The sequence below is a fragment of the Perca fluviatilis genome, chromosome 18 (assembly GCF_010015445.1).
Source record: "Perca fluviatilis chromosome 18, GENO_Pfluv_1.0, whole genome shotgun sequence".
Classification (NCBI taxonomy): Eukaryota; Metazoa; Chordata; class Actinopteri; order Perciformes; family Percidae; genus Perca; species Perca fluviatilis.
This window is the reverse complement of record NC_053129.1, coordinates 18563061-18585995: the sequence shown is the minus strand read 5'-3', so window position 1 is coordinate 18585995 and position 22935 is coordinate 18563061. Positions and strand designations below refer to the sequence as shown.

The 22935-nt window shown below is 39.9% G+C and overlaps 1 protein-coding gene across 2 annotated transcripts in view; it reads right to left on the bottom strand.

Annotated features, from left to right (window-relative positions):
- Positions 1-4872: 4872 nt before the first annotated feature.
- The window catches only part of LOC120546828 (steroid hormone receptor ERR2-like), an 80133-nt gene continuing 62070 nt past the window's right edge, over positions 4873-22935 (bottom strand). For both annotated transcript variants that reach the window (XM_039782050.1, XM_039782051.1), the window contains 4 exons: positions 16422-16532; positions 15738-15899; positions 9484-9753; positions 4873-6836 (listed from right to left, as the gene is read on the bottom strand). In XM_039782050.1, the coding sequence (XP_039637984.1) occupies positions 6592-6836; positions 9484-9753; positions 15738-15899; positions 16422-16532 (788 nt within the window). In that variant the 3' untranslated portion in view covers positions 4873-6591. The remainder of the gene's footprint in view (positions 6837-9483; positions 9754-15737; positions 15900-16421; positions 16533-22935) is intronic.

Genomic DNA, 22935 nt, shown 5'->3' with positions numbered 1-22935 from the left:
ATTATGTTTTATTATTTGACTTTCCTTGGAGTTTTTTTTCTTCAGTGTTTTTTTAGCGGCCCTAAGCCTTGTGCATCCCTTTAAAAAAGTTGCTTTGGTGTCCTTAGAGGACAAAAATGTCTGCCTCAAAATGCTGTAATGGTTGGTGTATTTTAAATGGGTTTCAATGGGGACATTTTTGTCCTTGAGGGTGAGGCTGAGTGTCTGTAGTTATTTTATTTTAGTTATTATTGATATTATTATTATTATTATTATTATTATTATTATAGGAGCTGAGGTTGAACTTCTTCCAAAATTCGAAAAGAAAACCTCACACCCTTGCCAAAATGTATGCCATATGAATTCACACCGCCAAAATGATCGGAAAATTAAAAAGCCGAAAGAAATTCCTATTGATGCATAAAGGTTAAGTGCCAATGGATGACACTTGTACATTCACTACACTAACATACTGGTATTGCTGATGTACTGTGCAGAACATTCCACAAGTTAATACACAGTTGTTATTGCCAGCAATAATATGGAGTGGCAGGCGTAGCCGTGCCAAGAGAATAAATAAAAAAAATGGAAAAGTGACAAGTCCATTTATTTGTTTAATTCAATCTTCTGTTGAGAGATGTTTTCGCTGGACACCATAGTTGATTTTGTTTAAGGGAATGGTTTGTGGCAGGCTGATTAAACACAGACTTACTCCCCCAACCCCTAAAGTTTAAAGCCTAGTAAATGAAATGACTTCCACAGGATTGCACCACAAAGGAACAGAGTGTGTCAGATGTGCATTCAGCCAGTGTTGTAGCCAACGCAAGGTCAAACGGGACATCGTGTAGACAGCAAACCAACTGACAGTCGGGGCAGGAGGATGCCGTTACACCCCAAGGCACCCTCTTGCTAAAGTGCACACAGACAGATGCACACATGATTGGTCATGCTAGGAACCGTTTGACTGTACATTTCATATGCTGAGATCAGGACAAGGCTGTACTGTAACACTAATAGATGTGTCTAATGAAAGCATGACGAGTACTCACTATTATTTTGTTAATAACCATTGAATAAAAAATGTCAAACTGCAAATGTGATTTTAACTGAGTCTTTAATCTACTGTAGGTAATGTTAAAGCTCTGCATATTTTTTTTATGTTAGGGCAAAATTCCAATAAAATATATATTTTTTTACATTATATAGTGTCAGTATTATCATTGTAGGGTGAAAACATTAACATTTTATTTACCTGTTAAAAGCCAAAACCATCAGTATTGTTGCATACCATACTATATACCAGCCTATATATATATATATATATATATACCAGCCTATATATATATATATATATATATACAGTACAGGCCAAAAGTTTGGACACACCTTCTCATTCAATGCATTTCCTTTATTTTCATGACTATTTACATTGTAGATTCTCACTGAAGGCATCAAAACTATGAATGAACACATATGGAATTATGTACTTAACAAAAAAGTGTGAAATAACTGAAAAAGCGTCTTATATTTTAGATTCCTCAAAGTAGCCACCCTTTGCTTTTTTTGATAGCACTGCAAACCCTTGGTGTTCTCTCAATGAGCTTCATGAGGTAGTCACCTGAAATGGTTTTCACTTCACAGGTGTGTTTTGTCAGGTGTAATTAGTGGAATATTTTCCCTTAATAATAAAAAAAGCAAAGGGTGGCTACTTTGAAGAATCTAAAATATAAGACTATGTTTTCAGTTATTTCACACTTTTTTGTTAAGTACATAATTCCATATGCGTTCATTCATAGTTTTGATGCCTTTAGTGAGAATCTACAATGTAAATAGTCATGAAAATAAATAAAAAAACGCATTGAGTGAGAAGGTGTGTCCAAACTTTTGGCCTGTACTGTATATATATATATATATATATATATATATATATATATATATTCCTTATTCGGTATATTCACATATTTTAGAGTTTATCAAACTGATGCTCAAAGTGTTTTATAGACTCAAAGATACAGTTTTGTTGAGGGTATCCATGGAGTCAATCATCACAAGGTTCATCTATCCAAGCATCTTCGTAGATGCTGGGTGACAATCTGCACAAAAAAGATCATAAAGGTCTTCCTCAGGACTGAGGATTGGGTTTAGAATCTGACAAAGACCACTGTGGTTGAAACAATGTCACGTTCATGTAGAACAAACAAGATAGCAGTGTGGGATTTTCTTTTTTGGTATCCATAAAGGCTCTTGTTATCCTGAAAGAATGTTTCGTTAGCTTGAAGGTATTCAAAGAAATAATTTGCAATGATTACATAAACCATGTGATTTTATTGTCACTGTACATTCAGTGCACTCTTAGATCTGACTCACTCCAAAAAAAAGCATATATTTACACATGGGTACATTAGGCATGAACACAACAAACAAAACACAAGAAAATGTCACACAATACTGTCCAGTGAAACCCAGCTGTGGTTGGCTTTTTGCTTGTTAATCCCAATTTTTTGTAAATTTTTTTCTCAATGTCTCCCCAGGACTGTGTGTGCATAGTTACCCTGTCCTATTCCAAGCATAGGGTAAGTTTATAATTAAAATGAGCCAAATTGATTCATATATCACAATTGCTAACATATTGCTTTTAAGGGGAGTAAACCTCTTGGGTAATCACATGTCTACGGTACATACACCTAGCAGGGTCCTTTATACACCGCGGACCAGGGACGGCCAGGGAGGTTTATCCATGTTTTATGTAAATCTCGTCATCTGAGTGCATGGAGATAAGTCCGCAAATGGAACAGCGAATAAGCAGCTTTCTCCTCCGAGGAATGTGTTCCCCAATTGCAGCAGGTTCATCTACATTTTTTTTAATACCCAGTCAGTGATGTCACTTTATTTCTGTGCCACTGATTCCCAGGAGGAACCCATGGCCCGTTTCCAAACCCAGTGTAATTTTCAAAATATGAATTGAGGTATAGGGTCTAGACTACTTCACTCGCTATACGTCCTGCTGTGCTGAAAACCAAAATCGATGATAACGTAGAGTGTGTGTTTCAGCATTGAGAGACACAAAGACCCAGAAAGGAAAAAAAAATATCTCACCTTAGACCAAATATAACAGACTCACGACTCATTACAGTGATTTATATTACGCAGCTATTCAGGTGGGCTCTAAATGTGTGTGTTGAAGTTGCTGATAAATCATGAGAAATTCATTAAATGGGCAAATAAAACAAACGATCATAGTTATATCAATGCACAGCAGCTACAGTATAGTATGGTGAAATATGCACAATACATTTGCAACGCACACCACTGTACAATATGTCCACATTGTAAACAAAGCACAACTAAATGTCTGATGCTCCACAACACAAGGGGTGGCCATATTTGCCTTGCATAGCCCAGTGATCGGTCTGTTATGAAACTATTACAGACCCCCATGAAATCGCCTTTGTAAAGGTTTTGACAAACCCTCCCCACTGTCAACCGAAATAAAATGTCTCTCGTCCCCAAGGTAGAGCCAAAGCAGAAATTTAATTGCTCCATTTCTATTGAGAATTTCAGCTAAGGAGACAATTAGAATTAATTGGATGTAGTAGAACCATTTTAGAACTCTGGAAATAAATTAAGCATTTTTCTTTTATTTTCTAATATTAATTTGAGAAGCAGGGAAAGTTGGGAAACAATTAACTACGATCAGTCTTCAAAGTGCACAGAGAAGGTACGTGTAGAAGAGAAGTTATGGGCCAGAACGTGTTTATCAACACTTAAAACACTCTCCTTTAACCATGGTAATATGAAAAACATCACTTATTTTAGTTTCTTCTCATAGTTAGGCTACAGGGCGAGGCTTCACACAGCAGCGTCTCTATCGACAAAGAGGCTGATGCTTGATCAATGCGTATATCGACTGAATAAAAAAAAGATCAAAGGTTTTCACCACCATCGTAGGTTTTAGAGGATGCTGAAAATGAAATGACGCACAGCTGGATGATAAGCAGATAGAAGGTACAACCATTAATAATATACTGTAAATAACATCAGTCAGGCTCAAAATGCAGTTTTATCAGTTTCCCCAAGTATTTGAAGAAATTATGCTTTGGTTTGCTACTGTACAGCAGTGATACATCCCTTGTTTTCAATTGGGGATGGTTTAGCTGGTTACACATTTGGGGAAGTGTATCATGGGAATTGTATTCTCTACTGTACTGCGTTAGAATTATATATGCATTACATTACAGTGAATCAATAGCGTCTGTTCCTGTGGGGATCATTTCAAGTATAGAAACTGGCTGTAGTTACTGGTGGCTTGGCTTTATGTTTTCTTCTCGTTTAGGCAGAAGCTAATGGCACTTTAAAACACTTTTAAGACACTACTGCTTTAAAGTGTTGATAAGGGACAATATCTGTCTCACTAAAATCCTAAGAGCAGCTGCTTATTGTATTATTTTGATCTTATGATAACATGTTTATAACTATTACATTATTCTGATTGCTTTCTTTGAATAATTTGGCAATTGGTTTACAATTGTTAGATATTACCCTATACAAGTTTACTATCACTTCTGGAGTATACAGATTTTTAAAATTAGTTAGAGCAACTCAGTGTCAGCGTTTCTAGACATGAACATTCAGTGCCCGTCTGAATGATTTGCACCTTCATTAAAGATAAAAGAGCAAAATAATTGTCGAAAAATACAGAACATCAGTGAGCCGTAATCTGAGGTCTGATATAGTCTGTTTCAATTCAGAGTAATTCAAGTTATTCTCAGAAACACAAGTGTCATTATATCGTTGCACTTAAACATTTAAACCTGCAGTAAAGTCTAGCAAATAGTTTTAAAAGGCTGCCATTTTAGACTTTAACAATCAAGGAGACAAAGGGACTCAAAACCCTCAGTTTAAAAAAAATGCATTAGTTTTATTTGAACTTGCCATCTTGAAACTCAAAAAGATCACAAGGATAAAAAGGAGACATTATCTGTCAAACGTAAGCTGTGGCAGATGTGTGTACTTGCATGCGAAAACGTCTATTGGCCATTTATATACGGGCGAATTTTGGCCTTGCTGAAATAGTTTGAAAGGGGAGAGATCAAGCCCAGTTTGAGTCCATTCATAAAGACGTGGGGGCTTTGTTGAGTTTTTTTTTCTCACTTGAGTTATTTGGAAATCTTAATGCCCAGCGACAACAGAGTCAAAATGTCAAAATCTCCTCTCTCAGAGCCACAATATTTAACCTGTAGTCCACACTGAGAACAAAATATTGGATCATTAAAAAATAGTTTAGATGCGATCATACAGACTTTGGTATCACACAAGACTTTGACGAAAAACAAACAAAGGACTAATGTGATTAGCTGTGGAATTAATGCTATCAATATAGTGACACTTGTTTGAGCATACAACCTAAACAAAGGGGTGTGGATATGAAAAAAAGCAAAACCTATACAATATAATGCAATCTAATACTGCACCATCACAAACTATGGACTCAAAACAACCAGAGAGTTGAATCAGCACCTATGTGACACAAACTGAACATTATAAACTTTACAAAGGTAGTATTTATTGCAGGGCTACGAGGTTGCATTACACATCATTTTAGATTGCATTAAATTGCATAGATGTTGCAGTTATTGTACCTGTATTTAAATAAAATAAATATGTTTTAACAAGCCATAGTTTAAAATTCTCAGCACAGAATATTAGCTTATCATGTGTATTTTTCACAGTATGCTTAGTTGCCAATATTTGTGTATGACACTGAACACAGATAGAAGTGAAGAATGAGGAGGGAGTTTAGTGTCCATAAGCAAAAACCACTGACTGAGACTCAGAGGCTACCAGACAGAGCTCGCTATTACAATACCCATTATTGCCACATTATTCACAGATGCTTAGTGCAAACTCTTTGTGAACTCTGATCACCAGCCAACCAATGTCCTTCTGTAAGCACCAAGTTGACTCTAACCGCTGAGTCAATGAAGCTACTACGAGGTAAATACATTACGAGGAAATCGAGAGAGTCCTACAGACCCATGGCGGGTACCGCTTTCTTTGATGACGAATATAAGAATATGTCTAGCAATTCTCTCACCCCCCTCCCAGTGCAATTTCACACAATATACAGTACACATATTATATGTAGACCAGTTAGAGACTATTGCTTTAACAACTGAGATTAGAAAATATGGAAAAAATAACCAAAAACACATAATGTGGCTACGTAGCCGTAGGGTTCTTCAGGACATTTATATTAACACACTTCCATTTTGAGATGAAAATAAGATAAGAAACAAATTCACAGAAGCTTCAGGTGATATAGAGCATTGGGTCTCTGGTTATAACAAGACCTTGGTTGCCTGATTTCTGTACACAACATCTTTATATACATCATCATGATCCCATGTCAATCAAGTTGATATTCACCCTTTTCAAAACTATTTCAAGTCCCCTTTTCTTTTATGTGTATTACCATTTAAAAGTGTTAACATGACTCAGTAGTCCAAGCTTCATCCTTTCACTCTCAATTGGCACACCACCTTTATTTTTTATGGGCTGACCCTTGCCTCCCATTGGGTGATGCTGCTGTCTGTCAAACATCTGGCCCAGGTGTCAAGCCTTGGCCTCCAACATCTCGAGGAATAGTTTGTGCATGGGGACTTTGCCCTGCATTTTGATGCTGTAGAAGTGCTGAACAGCCTTAGTGGCGGTCTGACGGAGCAGAGGCAGGGTCATTAGCAGCTTGCCTGCCCGTCGAGGGTCCTCTGGATGCTGGGAGCCCTCAAAGTCCTGCAGAGCCTCGTGGAGAGAATCCTGGAGCCTTTGGACAGCCTCGATGTTCTCTATGTGCATGGAGTCTGGAGCAAGAAGGGTGGTGGGGAAGGATGGAAGGAGAAAAGAAAAGATTTTTATTATTCATAATTCAAAGCTATAACTATTAAATATATTAAATGAAAAGCAAACATTTTCTATTGATCTGCAGTTTGACAAATGCAACAACAACTTGGTGTTTTGCAGCAGCATCGGCTGCCTTTAAATTCTGCAGCCTGTCTTTGCAAACATGCAATTTTGGAGAAAGGTTTTCTCTTGGTAGTAGTTAATGACGCTCCTTAAATAAATGCCTATGCATGTCCAGGACTCTAGGGAGAGAGAGGGAGAGGTACTGTAGGTCTGTATAAATATACAATGGGACAGGAAAAAGATTCATTTCTTTGGGTATCATGGACCACATACATCCCCCCTGCTAATGAATTCAGATGGCTGCATTACTAGGATATCGTTCAGCTGAATGATGGCGGCAGATGGCCTTCATTTCCATAAGAAAGAGCAGTTGGCCCCCTTATGTATAGGCTCTGAAATAAAACCAGTTGAGACTTATTAAAAACTGCTCTCTATGTACAAGTCTACAAGTCAGGGGGAAAAACAGGCTTGTCCTCCAAAGGACAAGCTGACACAGAGAGCGTTTTAATGGACAAGCAGTGGTTTGCTTTCAGCCAATTTCACTGTACAGACTTACAGTGTCGGGCCTAATCTGTGTATGTATCATAGCCACACTACATTTACTGATAGAAACAATTGTGCACGGCAAAATGGGAATTCAATTCAGTATTATAATTGAATCGAAGCAATGCATCTTGGTATATCTAAGAATAAGAGCAACTCGTCTCATCCTATAAACACACTGTATTGCTGTAGCTAAACCAAATGTGGCTGCTGATTGAAGCGTGTGAGGGAATTAGATCAGCTCTGCTATGTGTCATGAAAGTTGTGGAGTGAAGTAAGACCGTGTATAAACATGTAAATGAGGCAGAAAAAAGGAAAGTACAAGGCTAATTATGTTCCTAACTGACTGATTAAGTCTCTTTTACCAGTCGCCTTCTGTGTAAATTGCATTTCTATCTTGGGAAATTAACTAGGCTATGTGGACCGCACATGTGTTCCAGCTCTCTTCATTTGAAACCTTCATGTTAATACTGATCTGATCCTCCTTTGGCTGTGTGAGCATATGTGTGTGTGTGTGTGTGTGTGTGTGTGTGTGTGTGTGTGTGTGTGTGTGTGTAAAACAGAGAGAGAAAGGGAGATGCAAAGAAAGAATGTTTTCAAATGTGTGTCAGTGTGTGAGAAATGTGTGTAAAAGCACAGTGGTTTTTTTCCCTGTGTGTGTGTGTGTGTGTGTGTGCGTGTGTGCGTTGGAGGTGTTTAGGGGCGGAATGCAAAACTAACTTTGAAGAAACAATTTCCATGTAATCCGTCAGCAGCCTGGCGTCAATCCCGTCGATACTCCGCTAATTACAAAATCAATGGCCATGAATTTCCACAGCTGTCACACCCACAGGACCCCAGGAGCCGAAGCTGAGACTGTGTTCAAACGAGCCAAAGCTGCCCTTTCGCCCTCCCTGAGCCTCCCTCTCAACCCCTGGCTTCCTCTCTCACACTTCTCCCTTAGCTTTACATCCCTGTCTTTCCATCAACCCCCCTTACCCTCCAACTCTCCCCTCCCATTTATCCTCCCCTCTCTCCACTCTCCCATGGAGAGTTTGTCATCAGAAGACTAAAGCTCTGGGCTCAGCATTTTTCATTTTTCAGTCAGGCAGGAGAAAAGACTCCTAACAGGCATTGATTAGTGGGGGACAGGCCTGGTCTCATGAAAAGCAAACTGTCGATACGGGCGCAGCATCTTCACATTGGAACAAACGAGGCCCGTCGCTCCCCAACGCTCATTCCACTCCACTTAACACATTTTATTGACAGCCCCTGTTTTCCTAATGAAATGCTAAATATATCTCCCTCGGCTGTGGCACGCTGGCAGCCACTGTTATGGAGATGGAGAGAATGAGAGCACAATGTGACAGACAGACAGACAGACACACACACACACACACACACACACACACACACACACACACACACACACACACACACACACACACACACACACACACACACACACACACACACACACACACACACACACACAAATTAAAATATATAAGCGCACACACACTCACACACACACATAGGGAGTGTTGAATTAAACGACCATGCTCCTGACCTTTTCGTCCCCTCTTATCAGGTATCCTTCAGCGTGGAAGTGATCGGCTCACCAGATATAGACAATCACCTGACATTTTTTTGCTTTATTTCTTTGTTTGGTTTAATTAAATGCCAACTATCTAGATTCATGTAAGATTTAATGTAGAGATGTACCTTCATGTCAAGCTCATGGCACCTTTGCGTTTGCAGAGAAAAATAAGGAGATAATAATAGGATATTTGCAATAAAAATACAAGTTCTTGATGCTACACAATATCACTTTTGTTTAGCCAAGTGCCTAAACCAAAAGTAAGAAGCATTAAAGTTGAAAAAAACCTAAGAAAATCCAAGAAAAAATCCAAGAACTTTGGTAGATCTACTATAATTATTATTTAAAATAAAGTTCTATTGTTTGGCTGAACTGCATCAGTTTATAGTGACCAACAGTGGGATTGAGGAGGCTAAATATACCCGAGTTGGCGAGGGCGATGGCTTTGAGCGTGACAAACTCTTCCTTCTCCATGCGAAGCTTCTTGTAGCGTCGGACGAGCGGCAGGATGGCGACGTGCAGGTCCAGTAGGCCTGAGATCCTCGCCTGCTCCTCGTCCACCACGTAGTCCTCTGCGTACACAATCTCGTCTTCGCAGGGCAGCGAGCGAAACACGATGCTCAGCACCAGGATCTCCATCCAAGCACTCTGCAGTAGACTCATCTGGTCTGCCAGTGAGAGAGAGGAAAAACCTGCAGAATTGAAAAGAAAATGGGTTATTTTTTTGATATTTTCTTTCCAGGTATTGCTGCACTCACACTGTATAACCACATGACAAATCACGAGATCAACCCATTAACCTCAGTGCACTGTAATTGGCCGACTCAAGCCCTCAATGTGTTTTCTGGGCTGTCTGCAGCCCTGTATAATCCGCGAAGAAGTCCAACTTGAAACAGAGGCCGATGACTGTATGTGGGGGGCTTAAGGGGAGAATATAAATCAGTCAAGTATGGAGGCCTTTGAAACATGAGCTAGGGCTGCTTCAACCGCAAGATGCCGCTTAGTGAGGACAAATCCACTTTTAAACCTAACCATCTCTTATTCTTGTCATGGCACTAAAGAAAGAACATAAAGTGAATTCTGAAATCAAACTGACTAAATGAATGGGTTGAAATCAAAGTGGCCTCAGTCACTTCATCATTGTTTCATGGTTTGTGTCACCATCTGTCATAATATGAAGTTATCCATCATATAACTTGTAAAACTCTCCTCAAATATAGCGGATTTCATCTCTCAAATATTGTTTTGGCTATCATACCTTCATCGGAGTCATTTTTATAGTCATCTGAACTTTCAAGGAGTTTGGAATTTATAAAGGCACTTTAAGCCTGAAAGGTTAAACAAGCAACTATATTTGATGCCATTTTTGTAGAGTTTAATGGACTACATTTATTTAAAAAAACAAACAAGAAATCTTAAAAAAGGGATATGTTGAAGTCAAAAAGCGATGGAAGAGATTCGAGTATGCTGTGTTTTGAAAGGGTATAGATTTTCCTTTTTTGTACTGAAAATGAAGATTCAACTTTTATCTATCCATTATGGATTTAGCTTAATACTATAAAGATAGTTGTAATTTGACACACAAAAAAAATCCTAACTTCCACTTATTTGCTTTTCCTTAAAGTTTTCAGTGGAGGAGTTTGCTCAGTTGCCTTGAATGATGTACTGGTTGTAATGTTAGGTATATCTTATTTCATTCATTTCTATTTCTCTTGTAAAGTAACTGTAGAGTCTTTTGAGTGGTTACATAAGGGCTCCAACAGTAACTAATGGATGAACTATATACAAAGAAACTTCAGATACCACCCTGATGAAGGCAAGATGGCGGAACATTTTTGGGTAATAAAGCACAGTGTATTTAAGACGAGTGTGTTTGGTCTTACGCACACACTGATCCACATCTTGTGTGTGCGCTCTCGAAATTAGAGCTGGTTATAACATTAAGTCATAAACATAATTGATGGAATTCTCTTTAAATTAAATGCATTATTATTATAATTATTACAGAGGGACATAATGGTATTATGATGGGAAAGATTTTCAATCAAGGTAAGACAAAACAAAAACATATTCCACCTGATAGACACTTTCTTGATCCTTTTGTCTCATGCGTTCAACCTTCTGCACTCGAGGTAACAATCCATCCAAGATCTCGAGGTCGACCCGTCAACTCTCTTCTCTAACATTCGCACACACCGCATCAAACAGACGGACATCTGAAAGGACCTCAAGCGCCACAATACCTTTCACTACTCTATAGTGAATGGGAAGGTGATTGGGGGTATTGACCAGGGCCTTGAACCCACCACTCTGCTTACTTAAATCTGAGGTTGTATGGATGGGTATAGGGCAGGTTGACTTAAAAGAGGTCCTTCTGATGGTTCTTATCAAGCAAATAGAGAAACGACACGGAGAGACAGAATCAGGGAAAGAGAAAAGAGTGCTGGGGGTGTCATTGATTAGTAGATTGTAATCAGTCCACCAAATGCGCAAGGGGGATCGATCCAAGCCTCAGATCTGACAAACAGACAGTTGATGGAGGACATCCGGTACACGTTTAGTGATGGTGGTGGTGGTGGTGGTGTGGGCGGTTGGGGGGGTGGAGGGACTACAGGATCACTGAATGTACATACTGTAGGCTGCACCAGGAACTCATGAATTTACTCTCCATCCCCAAAGACAAGAAAATTAATGGCTTTAATCCAGCAAGGTGTATTTAGAGTAATGAGGGAGGATCAATGAGTCTAACATAATACATGTGTGGACGAAGTGAGTGAGAAAAACAGATGTAAAGGAGCAATGATTTAGACAAAAAATAATGCTTATTACTAGTGTGTAATACATCAAAGCTCTCATTTGGTTCACCCACCCAAAAAAGCATTAAAAGATCATTTTATACCACCATTTCTTGTTATGTTATCTCAGGTTTTTCTTTTAACATTTCTTTACACATTTTGTGAAAGAAGTGCACCCTTTTTAGCGGTCTCATTCTTTTCTTCATCATTCTTTTCTTTTCCCCAGACTGTGTGTGTGTTTTTTTTTTTCTCTACTCAATTTACTGAAGCGGTGCAGTGACTTCTTGGCTCCCTGGGGGTCACCCCCGAGCTTCAGGTGCGTCGCCCGGAGGTGGCTGAGTTAAGTGTCGCTGTGGAGGGTGATTCCCCCTGATGAAATATCAATATTTCACCCTACTGATTGACTGCTGTTTGACCAAACATGACACATTATTGAGCAAACTGGGAATGTCTCTGTCTCTGCTGTTTTCTCCCCATGAAGACAAAAAGCATGAACAAGGGATGCCACAGGTTTCCACTACACTATAAAGAAAGGAATTATCATCTACTATTCTGCCCTACAACGGCAGAGAGCAGTGAAGGAGAAATTAAGGAAAAAGAGTTTAAATTTTACAGGCTGCCAGGAAAACTGCATAGAAAGGTTGTAATGCTTTAATTTTATACCTTTTAATGCTGATTAGTCCACCTAATTAAATCATAGGCTATAAAGGATACTTAAAAAAAATGCAGATACTGCACTCTGCCTTTGGATGAAATCGAAATAAAAATCAATCTATAGTTTAATACATTTAAATATGGGATTTAAAGGCAACTTAAACACACCAAATTATGTGAATTCACTAAAGTCAAAAGATGAGATGGCAGTTACTGACACTCTGCTAAGCTAACGTTATCTTTTAGTCAAACTAACTTAGGTTAGCTTTAGCTACTGCTTTATTTAGCTACTGTATGTTGGATAACAAACTGAATGAACAAAATATTGGTTCAACTGATCATTTTCAGTTAAAGAGAAAGTGGAATAAGTAAATGTAGCTAGATAGTTGCTATCACATAGCTTTCTTGCTATACATTTTCATTGTGACAGAGCCCGTAGATTATTATTTTTTTTTTTTACAGAAATGCATTTTAATGGGATGGCGTTTGTTATACAGTTAAACCGAGTCTTTCTGTTTAATAATAACCAAATAGTTGTTGTTTGTCTTTGTAACACTGAATTAAGTGACGGAGAATCAAATTTGGGATTCAATTCTACTTACTAGGACAGTAAATCTACATGTAACAGCCTATGATGTTACAGGTCATACAGAATCACTGTACCATATGATTTAACAGTATATCATGCGTCTATTTCTATAAGGTACCAATCCTCAGCATACTGTGGGATGTTAGTGATTGTTTGCACAAAAGAAGAGAGCTCTGGCTATGCAACAGTACAGTACAGGTACAGATCAGATAAGTAATTGAATCCCTATTCAGTACAATGAAGATACTGAGTGGTTGGCAGTGAAGCTTGAAGCTGTCATTGAGAGCTAGGTCTAAAACAGACAGCAGTTCACTCTCTATTCATTTAGTATCATTACAGGCCTCCTAAGAGCCCTAATGGGCCTAATAAAAAGACAGAGGTAATAATGAGACTAGAGGGCCCTATATGAGCAGGAGGAGTAGGAGGGGGAGAGCCAGGGGAACACGCGAACAAGGAAGCCACAGAGTGTGTGTGAAAGATATGATGGTAGAGAGAGTCTGTGTGTGTGAGTGGCAGAGAAAAAGAGAGGAAAGAGGAAGAAAGCAATGCTGAACTGAATGAACACTAAATACTAAAGGGCGCTGGATGCTGTTGTGTGCACTTACATGAAGGTGTGTGTGTGTTAACAGCTGCACAAATTAGTGGTCACCTCTGACCTCCTGCTGCTATTCTGTTTCCATTTTCACAACAGTGTTTGCAACATCCAATCAATGGCTGCCTTGTGATGACTTACAGCCTTCCTCTGTACTTGGGCTTCTGTAGAAGCCCAAGTTAAACATGTTATTTATTTGGTGCACATATTTGCTTTCATATTTAAAGCAAACTGGTGCACATTAAAGCACATCATAGTAAGTTGCCTTTAGCTCGGCTTTTCAAATTCACAAATAATCAAGCCTTCAAAATGACAAAATGTAACAGAAAACCTATTCAACGTGGCATGTTTCCTCCCAGGTCTCCACATCTATATGTTGAAGGACTTTTACATTAATGGAGCGATCTGCAGTAATGACTCTTATTACCTCATCGTTAAGGCCATTTGCGCAGTGGGCTATGAGTGTAATGATGGGAGTGGACTGTTAAACTGTAGGGACCCCTTTTGTCTTAATCGTTACTTGGTGACACTCTGACCCGGTGGCCCCGGGTAAAATGTCCCCAGAGTGTCCCATGCCCCTTTAATAACTCTGTCAGGTCTGGATTTAGATCTACATAGCTTTCAAGATCAATAGTTATACATAGGAAATGGAACAGAAATTGAGGTCCAAAAATATGACGGCAGATTGCTTGAATTAATTTCTGACCCCCTGTAGCTATGACGTTGTTAAAGAATTGGATTTGGGATCTCTTTCTCTCTCTAGATTTATTTTTAAAAGCCAGTTAAAAAAAAGATTTGTGTCAAAATGTTTGATGAAAAAGAGAAAAGACTTCCTTTTATCCCTGTTAAAGCATCTTGCGGAGGTGAGACAGCACCCTTGCCTCGGACCCAAGCGTCCCTCCAAAGCCAAACGGCTCCCCTTTGTAAAGTCAATCCTCTGAGGTTCCCAGGACAGGTTTGGTATCAACACATTGATTATCATATCATATGACATCTTTATCAATGAAATATCTTTGGGTTTTGTACTGTTGGTGGGACAAAACCAAGGCATTTGAAGATGTTACTTTGTACTGTAAAATTGTGATGGGAATTGATTGAGAAAATATGTAGCAGTTAATTGATGATGAAACTTGTGTCCTGCAGCAATAAATTGCAATAACAAAAGGTTGAATTGGCCACATGTGCAATATTGTACAAACCATACTTGACTGGATCAATGAGATGTATCTACTTTGAGTCTAACCTGTGCTTCCTTTAAACATACAGAGGCCCAAAGTGTATGTTTCAACTGAGATAAAAAGAGAACATTTGAATAACAAGTCTTATTTAAGAATCTGTCAACAAGGAGCGGGTAAATCCATCAGTATTCCCCTAAATAAATCAATTTTACTGTGTAGTCTCCTTAAGTAAGTAAGAGGATTGCTTTCTTTAAGTCTGGGATTGAAATGGAATACATTGACATAGGGGTGGACCTCCCCCCCCAGACTCTCCCACCCTACCCAGTCAAATCAAAGGTTTCAGCTGCTCTTTATTGATTAGATTTTAGAATATGGGACTAGCTTCTCCCTAAGGTGCAGATGAGTAGCAGATGTTAATTATCCTGTGTGTGTGTGTGTGTGTGTTTGTTTGTGTGTGTCTGTGTGTGTCTGTGTGTGTTTGTGAGTGTGTGTGGGGGTTTATGTATGTGCAACAGTCAGTAAACTACTTCAGTAAGCTCATACTATATCGTTCCAGAAAATAAAAGTACAAATGTGGGATACTTCATTGTCAAAAGCTCACACTACCTTACACACTACAATAGATGTTTTTAAATTTCATGAACCAAAACAGCTGGTCCAATAATCACAGTCCTATTTCTTATGTCATACATTAATTAGCATATCAAAAAAAAAAAACATGATTGTATTTTGTTTTTAATCTACTTTTGGCAAAACACGGGGAAAAAAGTAAATAGTAAGTGCTTAAAATTGTTATATTAAGAAAAAAAGAATCTGAAAACGATTTCCCAGACAACACATTCCTTCATTAGCAGTCATGTCTCTCTACCTGGGATATGTTTTGCCCAGCCGATGATGACCACCAGTTCGCGGTCGGCCAAGTCGCACAGCGTGGTCAGGGCCTTGATGTCTCCGTCGGGCATGGTGGGGTCAGGCATGGCATAGATTTTTTCTGGTTCCACTACCAACAGATGGGAAACGATCTTCGTCACTGAAAGAGGGGAGGACGGATGCAGAGATGGAGAGAGAAATGAGAGATGGATTGTGAAACAGTTTTAGCAGTATAGCATATATAGTTAAAAAAAGAAGAAAATAAAAGAAATGTAGGCTGGACTGGGGCACAGAAATGACACAACAAGTGAATGATTAAATAATACATAGCAAAAGTGTTAATTCAAAATATAGTCTTGCGTGTCATAATATATGGTGAAGTCAAAAAAGTGTCAGGTTGAGATTGGCCTGGTCCTGAATCAGACTATAGCACATCTGAACACAGATTGTTTCCCCTGACATTGAAATCCCATGTACAAAATTTTTTAATGTAAATTGTAAAATGAATATATTTCCAATAGCAGTACTCCGAGTCCCAACATTTCTATAAATGCCCAAAGTTTTGAAATGGCTGCTTTGATATAAAAATAAATGTAATGTTAAGGTGCCTCCTTTAACATTAACACTCAGCATTCAGCTAAGTGAGATAGAAAAAAAAGAAGAAAAAAAAACTGTGACTCACATGGCTTTTTAGCTGGAGGAGGGATGCCGAGGCCGAGGTAGGCGCTGTTCTCGGCGTCCAACCTCCGTTTGTACTTCTGTCTCCCCCCTCTCACCCGGTCCAGACGTACACCTGCAAAAAATATTACACATGTATAAATGGCTGCTGCACCAAAGAAACTTTAAAGCTTTTAACATGATAAAAGACTATTTGCATAATATATTGCTGAGTCATAAATCTCTCTCAAGGATTTCAGTGTTTTTATTATTTTTTACATTTATTATAAACTGAGTATTTCTTCAGTATCATACACAGCTATTTTTCTAGTTATAGCACGTTAAGGAAGCCTTTTGTAGTACTTTATTTAAGCAATATTACACAAGAGGGGTTTGCTTTAATGACAGTGATGCGGCTAGGACCGAGGTGCTTTCATTTATTACATCAATTACAAATACAAATATTTTTAAATAGTGTTTTAATTCAACTCCGTAGTGTTGACAGAAATGGCGGAGTGATATTTTAAGTGATGCGCCAGGTGTGCTCAAATAGCTCTGGGTGTGATGTCATGCTGATTTGAGCATGTTCTAAATGTCTAGTTGACCAATCAGGTTGTCTGGTCAGATCTACTTGTTGTATAATCCTGTATGTAAGTAAGTCATTATATATGCATATACTGTAACTGGGACTACTAGTTTTTTTCTTTTATTTTCGACCTTTTAACAGAAAGAGTTCAATACCTCCTTGTTGCAGATGGAAGAGTGTAAGTATCTAGTTAGTATACAAACTGACATATCAGGGATTATCTTGAAAGCCATCTCAAAGGACACAGGCTACATCAGATGCACCGTATGTGCTGGATTTACACCCTTGTATTAAAAGTTGTTTGAGCATTGAGGGACAGCAAACAGATTTTACATGGTCAAGTGGAATTGAGTCGTGTGAGATTTCCCAGTGACTCGTATACATTTCTTTGATTCCCCTGGAAACAAAAGAATCCGATTAGGATGGTCTTTCAATTTCCTGACACCGACTATCCACTAACCTAATTACCCACCGTGCCCAGAGGGAGCTGATTCTTCCCAGCAAACACAGTGAGATCATTTTATGCCTGGCAGATTGAAGCTAAATCGAGAGTCCCTCTCCTAACACAGCTTTCCATTTGTACGCCTTAAAGTAATCAATAAGGCTTGCAAACAGACTTCTTGTTCTTTGAACACATGTGGATGCGGTTTTAATTAGTCAGTTAGGCAGCTTGGAACTGGGTTTGCGATAGATGGAACTTTAGTACTTGTTTCTACCATTACTCTTGGTTAAGGTAAATTTAAAATTATAAATTGTGCTTCAGGAAACTGTACGCATGTACTCCAGATATTAAATCAATTCAATAGCTTCTCTCTATTTAATGACACACACACACACACACACACACACACACACACACACACACACACACACACACACACACACACACACACACACACACAAACACAGGCCTAATAAAGGGCCATGCAGTCAGTAAATGCTTTCACAACAATAAGCTTGTGTAATGCAAAAACGTATCAAGCAGGTGTATACCCTAAATTGACAGACTTGTCAGACTAACTGACAGCAAATTGTTGCTGCTTTTGTCCCTGACATCTATCACCATCCTCACATGCATGCACACACGCACACGCATGCACGTCCGCACACACGCATGCACCCACAGGCAGGCACACACACACACACACACACACACACACACACACACACACACACACACACACACACACACACACACACACACACACACACAAACACACACACACACACACACACACACACACACACACACACACACACACACACACACTGTTTTCCCTACTGCAGGCTGCGGGGTCATGTGGCTGTGACAAGCGACAAGTGACCAAACAGCCGGAGTTAGAATTCCAAGATCCGCGGGGGCTGTTTGAACTGGAACATCCAACTGGCCCATAATTAATAGACGCTGACAAGAATTAAGAGCTCAGCGCTAACCAGTTTCAGTTTACAGCTTAGCGGTGCTGCAAACGGCAGAGACCCAAGGCAGGAGGGCAGAGAGAATGACAGAGAGGAAAAAAATGGTTAGATAATGTTGAAGAATGGCAGGGTCAGGGAATAAGACGGAACAAGCTGCTGTTTTTGGCTGAATGTATCAGTTTTCTGCAAGATCTCTGTTTTTCTTTCTCTCACTTTCCTGTCTGTCTGTCTCTTTTTTCTCTCCCTTTCAGCATCGGGTGTACATCTCCCTCCCTGACAGCCCTTCCTGTCCCAGCGAGCGCCTGATCCGACCAGTGCGGGATTATCTCCTCCCCATGTGATAGGGCACAGTACTGAGAATCTGACCACAACAAGACAGCTGGATGAGGCCCCTTGTGGAGGGCTGGGGGTGGGCGGGTGGGGGTTTGTGTCATCGTCAGCACCACATTCCACACCTCAGGCCCAAAACCACACCAGCCAGCATGCTTCAAGACAAATCAGGTCAAGAGGAGAGCTTGTGTTTTGGTAGTGTGAGAGCCTGGGACATGAGAGCAACAGATCATCTTTAAAGCATCCAGATCCATTTTTTTTTACGGTTGCTGGCCTTAACGTGTGGCAGCCAAAGTATGGATGCAGGGGTGAGGCTGGTAGAAGTCTGTGTGCTGAATGTTATGAACTTGGTAAGATCATACAGTACAGTATGCTCATAACTTAGACGGCCTAAGACACAAAGATACTGGCTGACAGTCCATTCTTGCTCTGCGTGTGTGTACATGAGTGGGGAAAGACGATGAGGCATGTTTGAATAGGAGCAATCTTTACGGCCACCTGTTTTCCTTTATGTGGCGGCCGCTGTGCGTGTGTTTGTGTCATGTGGATTTATTTAATTCTTTTAATGTGCTTAATAGGCTATTTATTCTTTATTTTTATTCCTATTCTTTTCAGCAAAGTAGTTGCCAATCCTGATTTTATGTCTACATAAAAGAAAAACAATTATAGAAATCATACAGCTAGGTTTATAGCCAGGATTTTAGGTATACTTAAATTCCACCAACACAAACACAAAAAAAGGTCACTAAATCGTAATTGTATAATAATAATAACTTTATTTTTTCTGTTAAATGTAATCACATTTTCTGTAAATCTCATAAAAAAAGACCCAACATTCTGGTGCGGAAATAATGAATCGTTTATTTATTTATCTTCTGGTTGTTATATTGAGTCTAAAGATACTATAACCACCATATGTGATACACACCATGTGTACCTTTTTATTAAAATATAGCATGTAACTCGCTCACAAAGTACAGACAGCATGACTTCAGTGTCCTCATTGGCTACAGGCCTGCACACTATTAATGACACTAGAAAAATACAGAACAAATCAAACATGGATAGAAACGATAGAAATTAAGTGAAAACTAATGATGCTGCTCCCAAAATAAAAAAACAGAGTTTATCTTTGTGACATTCGTTCATACTATGAAGCTCTATAGAGAACAGATTTCATCACACAAATGTGTGTTTGGCTCATACAGAGTGTATCGAGCTTGTCTGTTCCTAAATGAACATGTGCTTGTGTGTGTGTGTGTGTTTGTGTGTGAGTGTGTGTGTGTGTGTGTGTGTTTATGTATCTCTTGCACTATTTTCAGCCGCTCACCTGTCAGAGGCGCTTCTTTCTAGAAAATGTGTCAGAATTGGCTGGCTGGCTAACACTGCCAAAGGGAGATTACGAGCTCCCTATTTTAGCTGGGAAAAATCAGAGGGATGCAGCGTACGCCCCCTCCTACACAGTCGCTTACCCTTTACAGGGCACATGGACCTTGGCCTTGCAGAGCTACTTGTGAGGGTCGAGTCTCCGAGCCTGTGAAGAGCTAAAGACATCGGACAGCTTTTGTTTGATTGTAGAGAGAGAGGGAGGGTAGAGGAAAATGGGCATAGGACAAGGGGAGGAGGAGGGGGTGTATCAGGATGGCGTCCCACCTGTTCTAAACCCCAATGGGCTGACAAGACAAAACAGGAGTTGTTCTCCCATAACCGCACACTGGCATCGCTCTCTTTATCATGTTTTACACTTTTTATAAATCTGAGCCGGCGTGTCTGCAAGGGGTATTACTGTGTATTACAGAGCCGCGCTGACCACAAATGTGCCTGTATTTGAAAACATCTGCGTGGCTGGAGATGGCCGGGTCGATTCAGGATCCCCGATGTGTTGGCGGGCAGGCGTACAGTCTGTGGTGCACAAATTGCTGTGTGTTGGAGTGGGTAAAAGAAAAAGAACACAGAGGGAGAAGGGTGCCAAGAGGAAACATGGACCTCAAGGTCCGATCCCATGTCACTTGTCAAGGGTGATATACATTTGGCATGTGCGTACATGAATGTGTGTGCTGTGAGTCGAGTGTGTGTATCGGAGGGTTGTAAAGAGGTCAGCGCTTCGCTAAATCCCCTTCTTCAGAGGAACACGTGTTAGCCTCCGTGTCTGATCTATCACCTGCCAGACAGTGAGGACAGGCCAGTGCGGAGCCTCTGGGTGGGCGCTGACTCTCAGCTGCAGTCTGCCAGCTACTCTGACACCCTAAAAAGCAAACAAGGCCCCACACATGGGCTGTTAGATAGACAAGTTTGCCGTACAAGACAAATTCAAGTGGCAAGGGGTCAGAGGCCATTTTGTCTTTACAGCTTAACTGCCTTCAATACACAGACATAGAGCAACACAGGTGAAACTGAATCTGGTTTTGTATGCTGTGCAGATGTATCGGCTAAGACTTTAAAGGCACCCATACAGTATAGATTTTTGCTATATCTTTATTTTGATGATGTAATCTTAGTGTATAGATTGGTTTCTGATCTAAGCCTATTGATTGGAAAAGGGACCTGACAGTCTGTGATATTAGATATGGCTTTACTAATCTTTTGTGTATGTGGCTGGAGGAAAATAAGGCTGTAACGTTATCCCGGTAGCCACGTTCGCTCAGGAAAGACTGCTGATCCCTATCTGTGGTTGGGCGAGGGCGAGACAGCGGTGTAGGTTGCCAAAATAGTCTGGCAGCTTGTATTTATCCACCACGTTACTGTACAGTGGTGTCAGAAAAACCCCACAAGCAAAGAATACACCACAGAAACGGCGAGCTAACACTAAAATCGGCAAGCATGGACTTCAGAAGAGCAAAGGCTCAAGTGTCTTTTATAGAAATCGTTAAAATGTTCATTCATGGCAGAAATTCTGTAAACCTAACAGAGTTGTACACTTCTATTTCAATAGGACATACTTTTTAAACATGCTTGCTAACATGATGATGTGATTTCTTAGATTACGAAGAATTTGTTGCAGCACTAAAACTACAAAAAGTTAAAAATAAACCTTCCATCTTCACTGGAAAATACCAGGAGTGACTCAACACACAAAGTAAAAAAGAAATCTAATTAATTCCAGAAAATTCTTTCATAATTTAACATTATACAGTAATGCTAAAGGGTTATTAGCCCTGCTATAAGCTGCAGGCAGTGACTCCTGGCAGGAGTGACTGACACCATACCTTCCGCGAGTTGTAATTACGTGAGAATTTTTCCATTGGACCTGTGACCTTTTATCAGCCTCAGCTGGACATTTAAGGGGTCACTGAGCGAGGCTGGTTTCCTCAAACAGACTCCTGCAGCTACCTTCCGTGCAGCTCATCCAGGCGCTCTGCAGAGGCACAGCAGTAAAGCCAGATCTGGAAAGAAGCCTGGCATCTACAATATTTTTTCCAAGAGTCTCTTTGATTTTTTCTCTCACACACAAGATAATTAATTCATTTCTTGTCACAAAAACGGCTTACTCACATCCAAACTCACGTAATGTGCACCCACACAGGGAACATCATACAATATATAATGGTTAACCCCTCATCACTTTAATTCACTGGCTCATTTTGCTTCCCCTACTGTTTACGAAACAGATGATTTGTTTGGACCGACACTGGACTCCAAACACACCTGAAGCCACCAAACTGGGCTTGAGAACTCAAGTCAGCTGATTAGGCAGGTGTTACAGGGAGGAGGGGTTTCCCCTGCCCACCAACGGTGCTGGTGTATAACTGTGGCAGCTGGCACTTTATAATTCGGGATGGCATGCTTAGAGCGGAGCTTAGGAGGGTCCTGGTGGAAATATTAGACACTTTTAGAACGACTGATCACATAAGTTCTTTCAACATCTTCTGCAGTGCAAAGTAGTTCTTATGACACTGCCGCACTGTAACTATTTAAAACATAACTTTGGGATGTTGAGAGCATGGGAAGATTGTAATCTGAGCATTGGTAATACGAATTCATGAGGTAATAACTCTAACATGATAACGTTTTGGTCATTTGGTATACCAATAGTTGTAAAATAGACAATTTTAAGAGGTTTACAATGCAACATGTGGCGGTAATGTAATGCAGATCTCTTTAAGACTAGTTTGCTTCTTACATGCATCCTGCATTCATATTTGTGATTATTCCTTTTCCATGACCAGTCCTGTGCCACTTGTTACATGGTGATCACATTACATGAAGT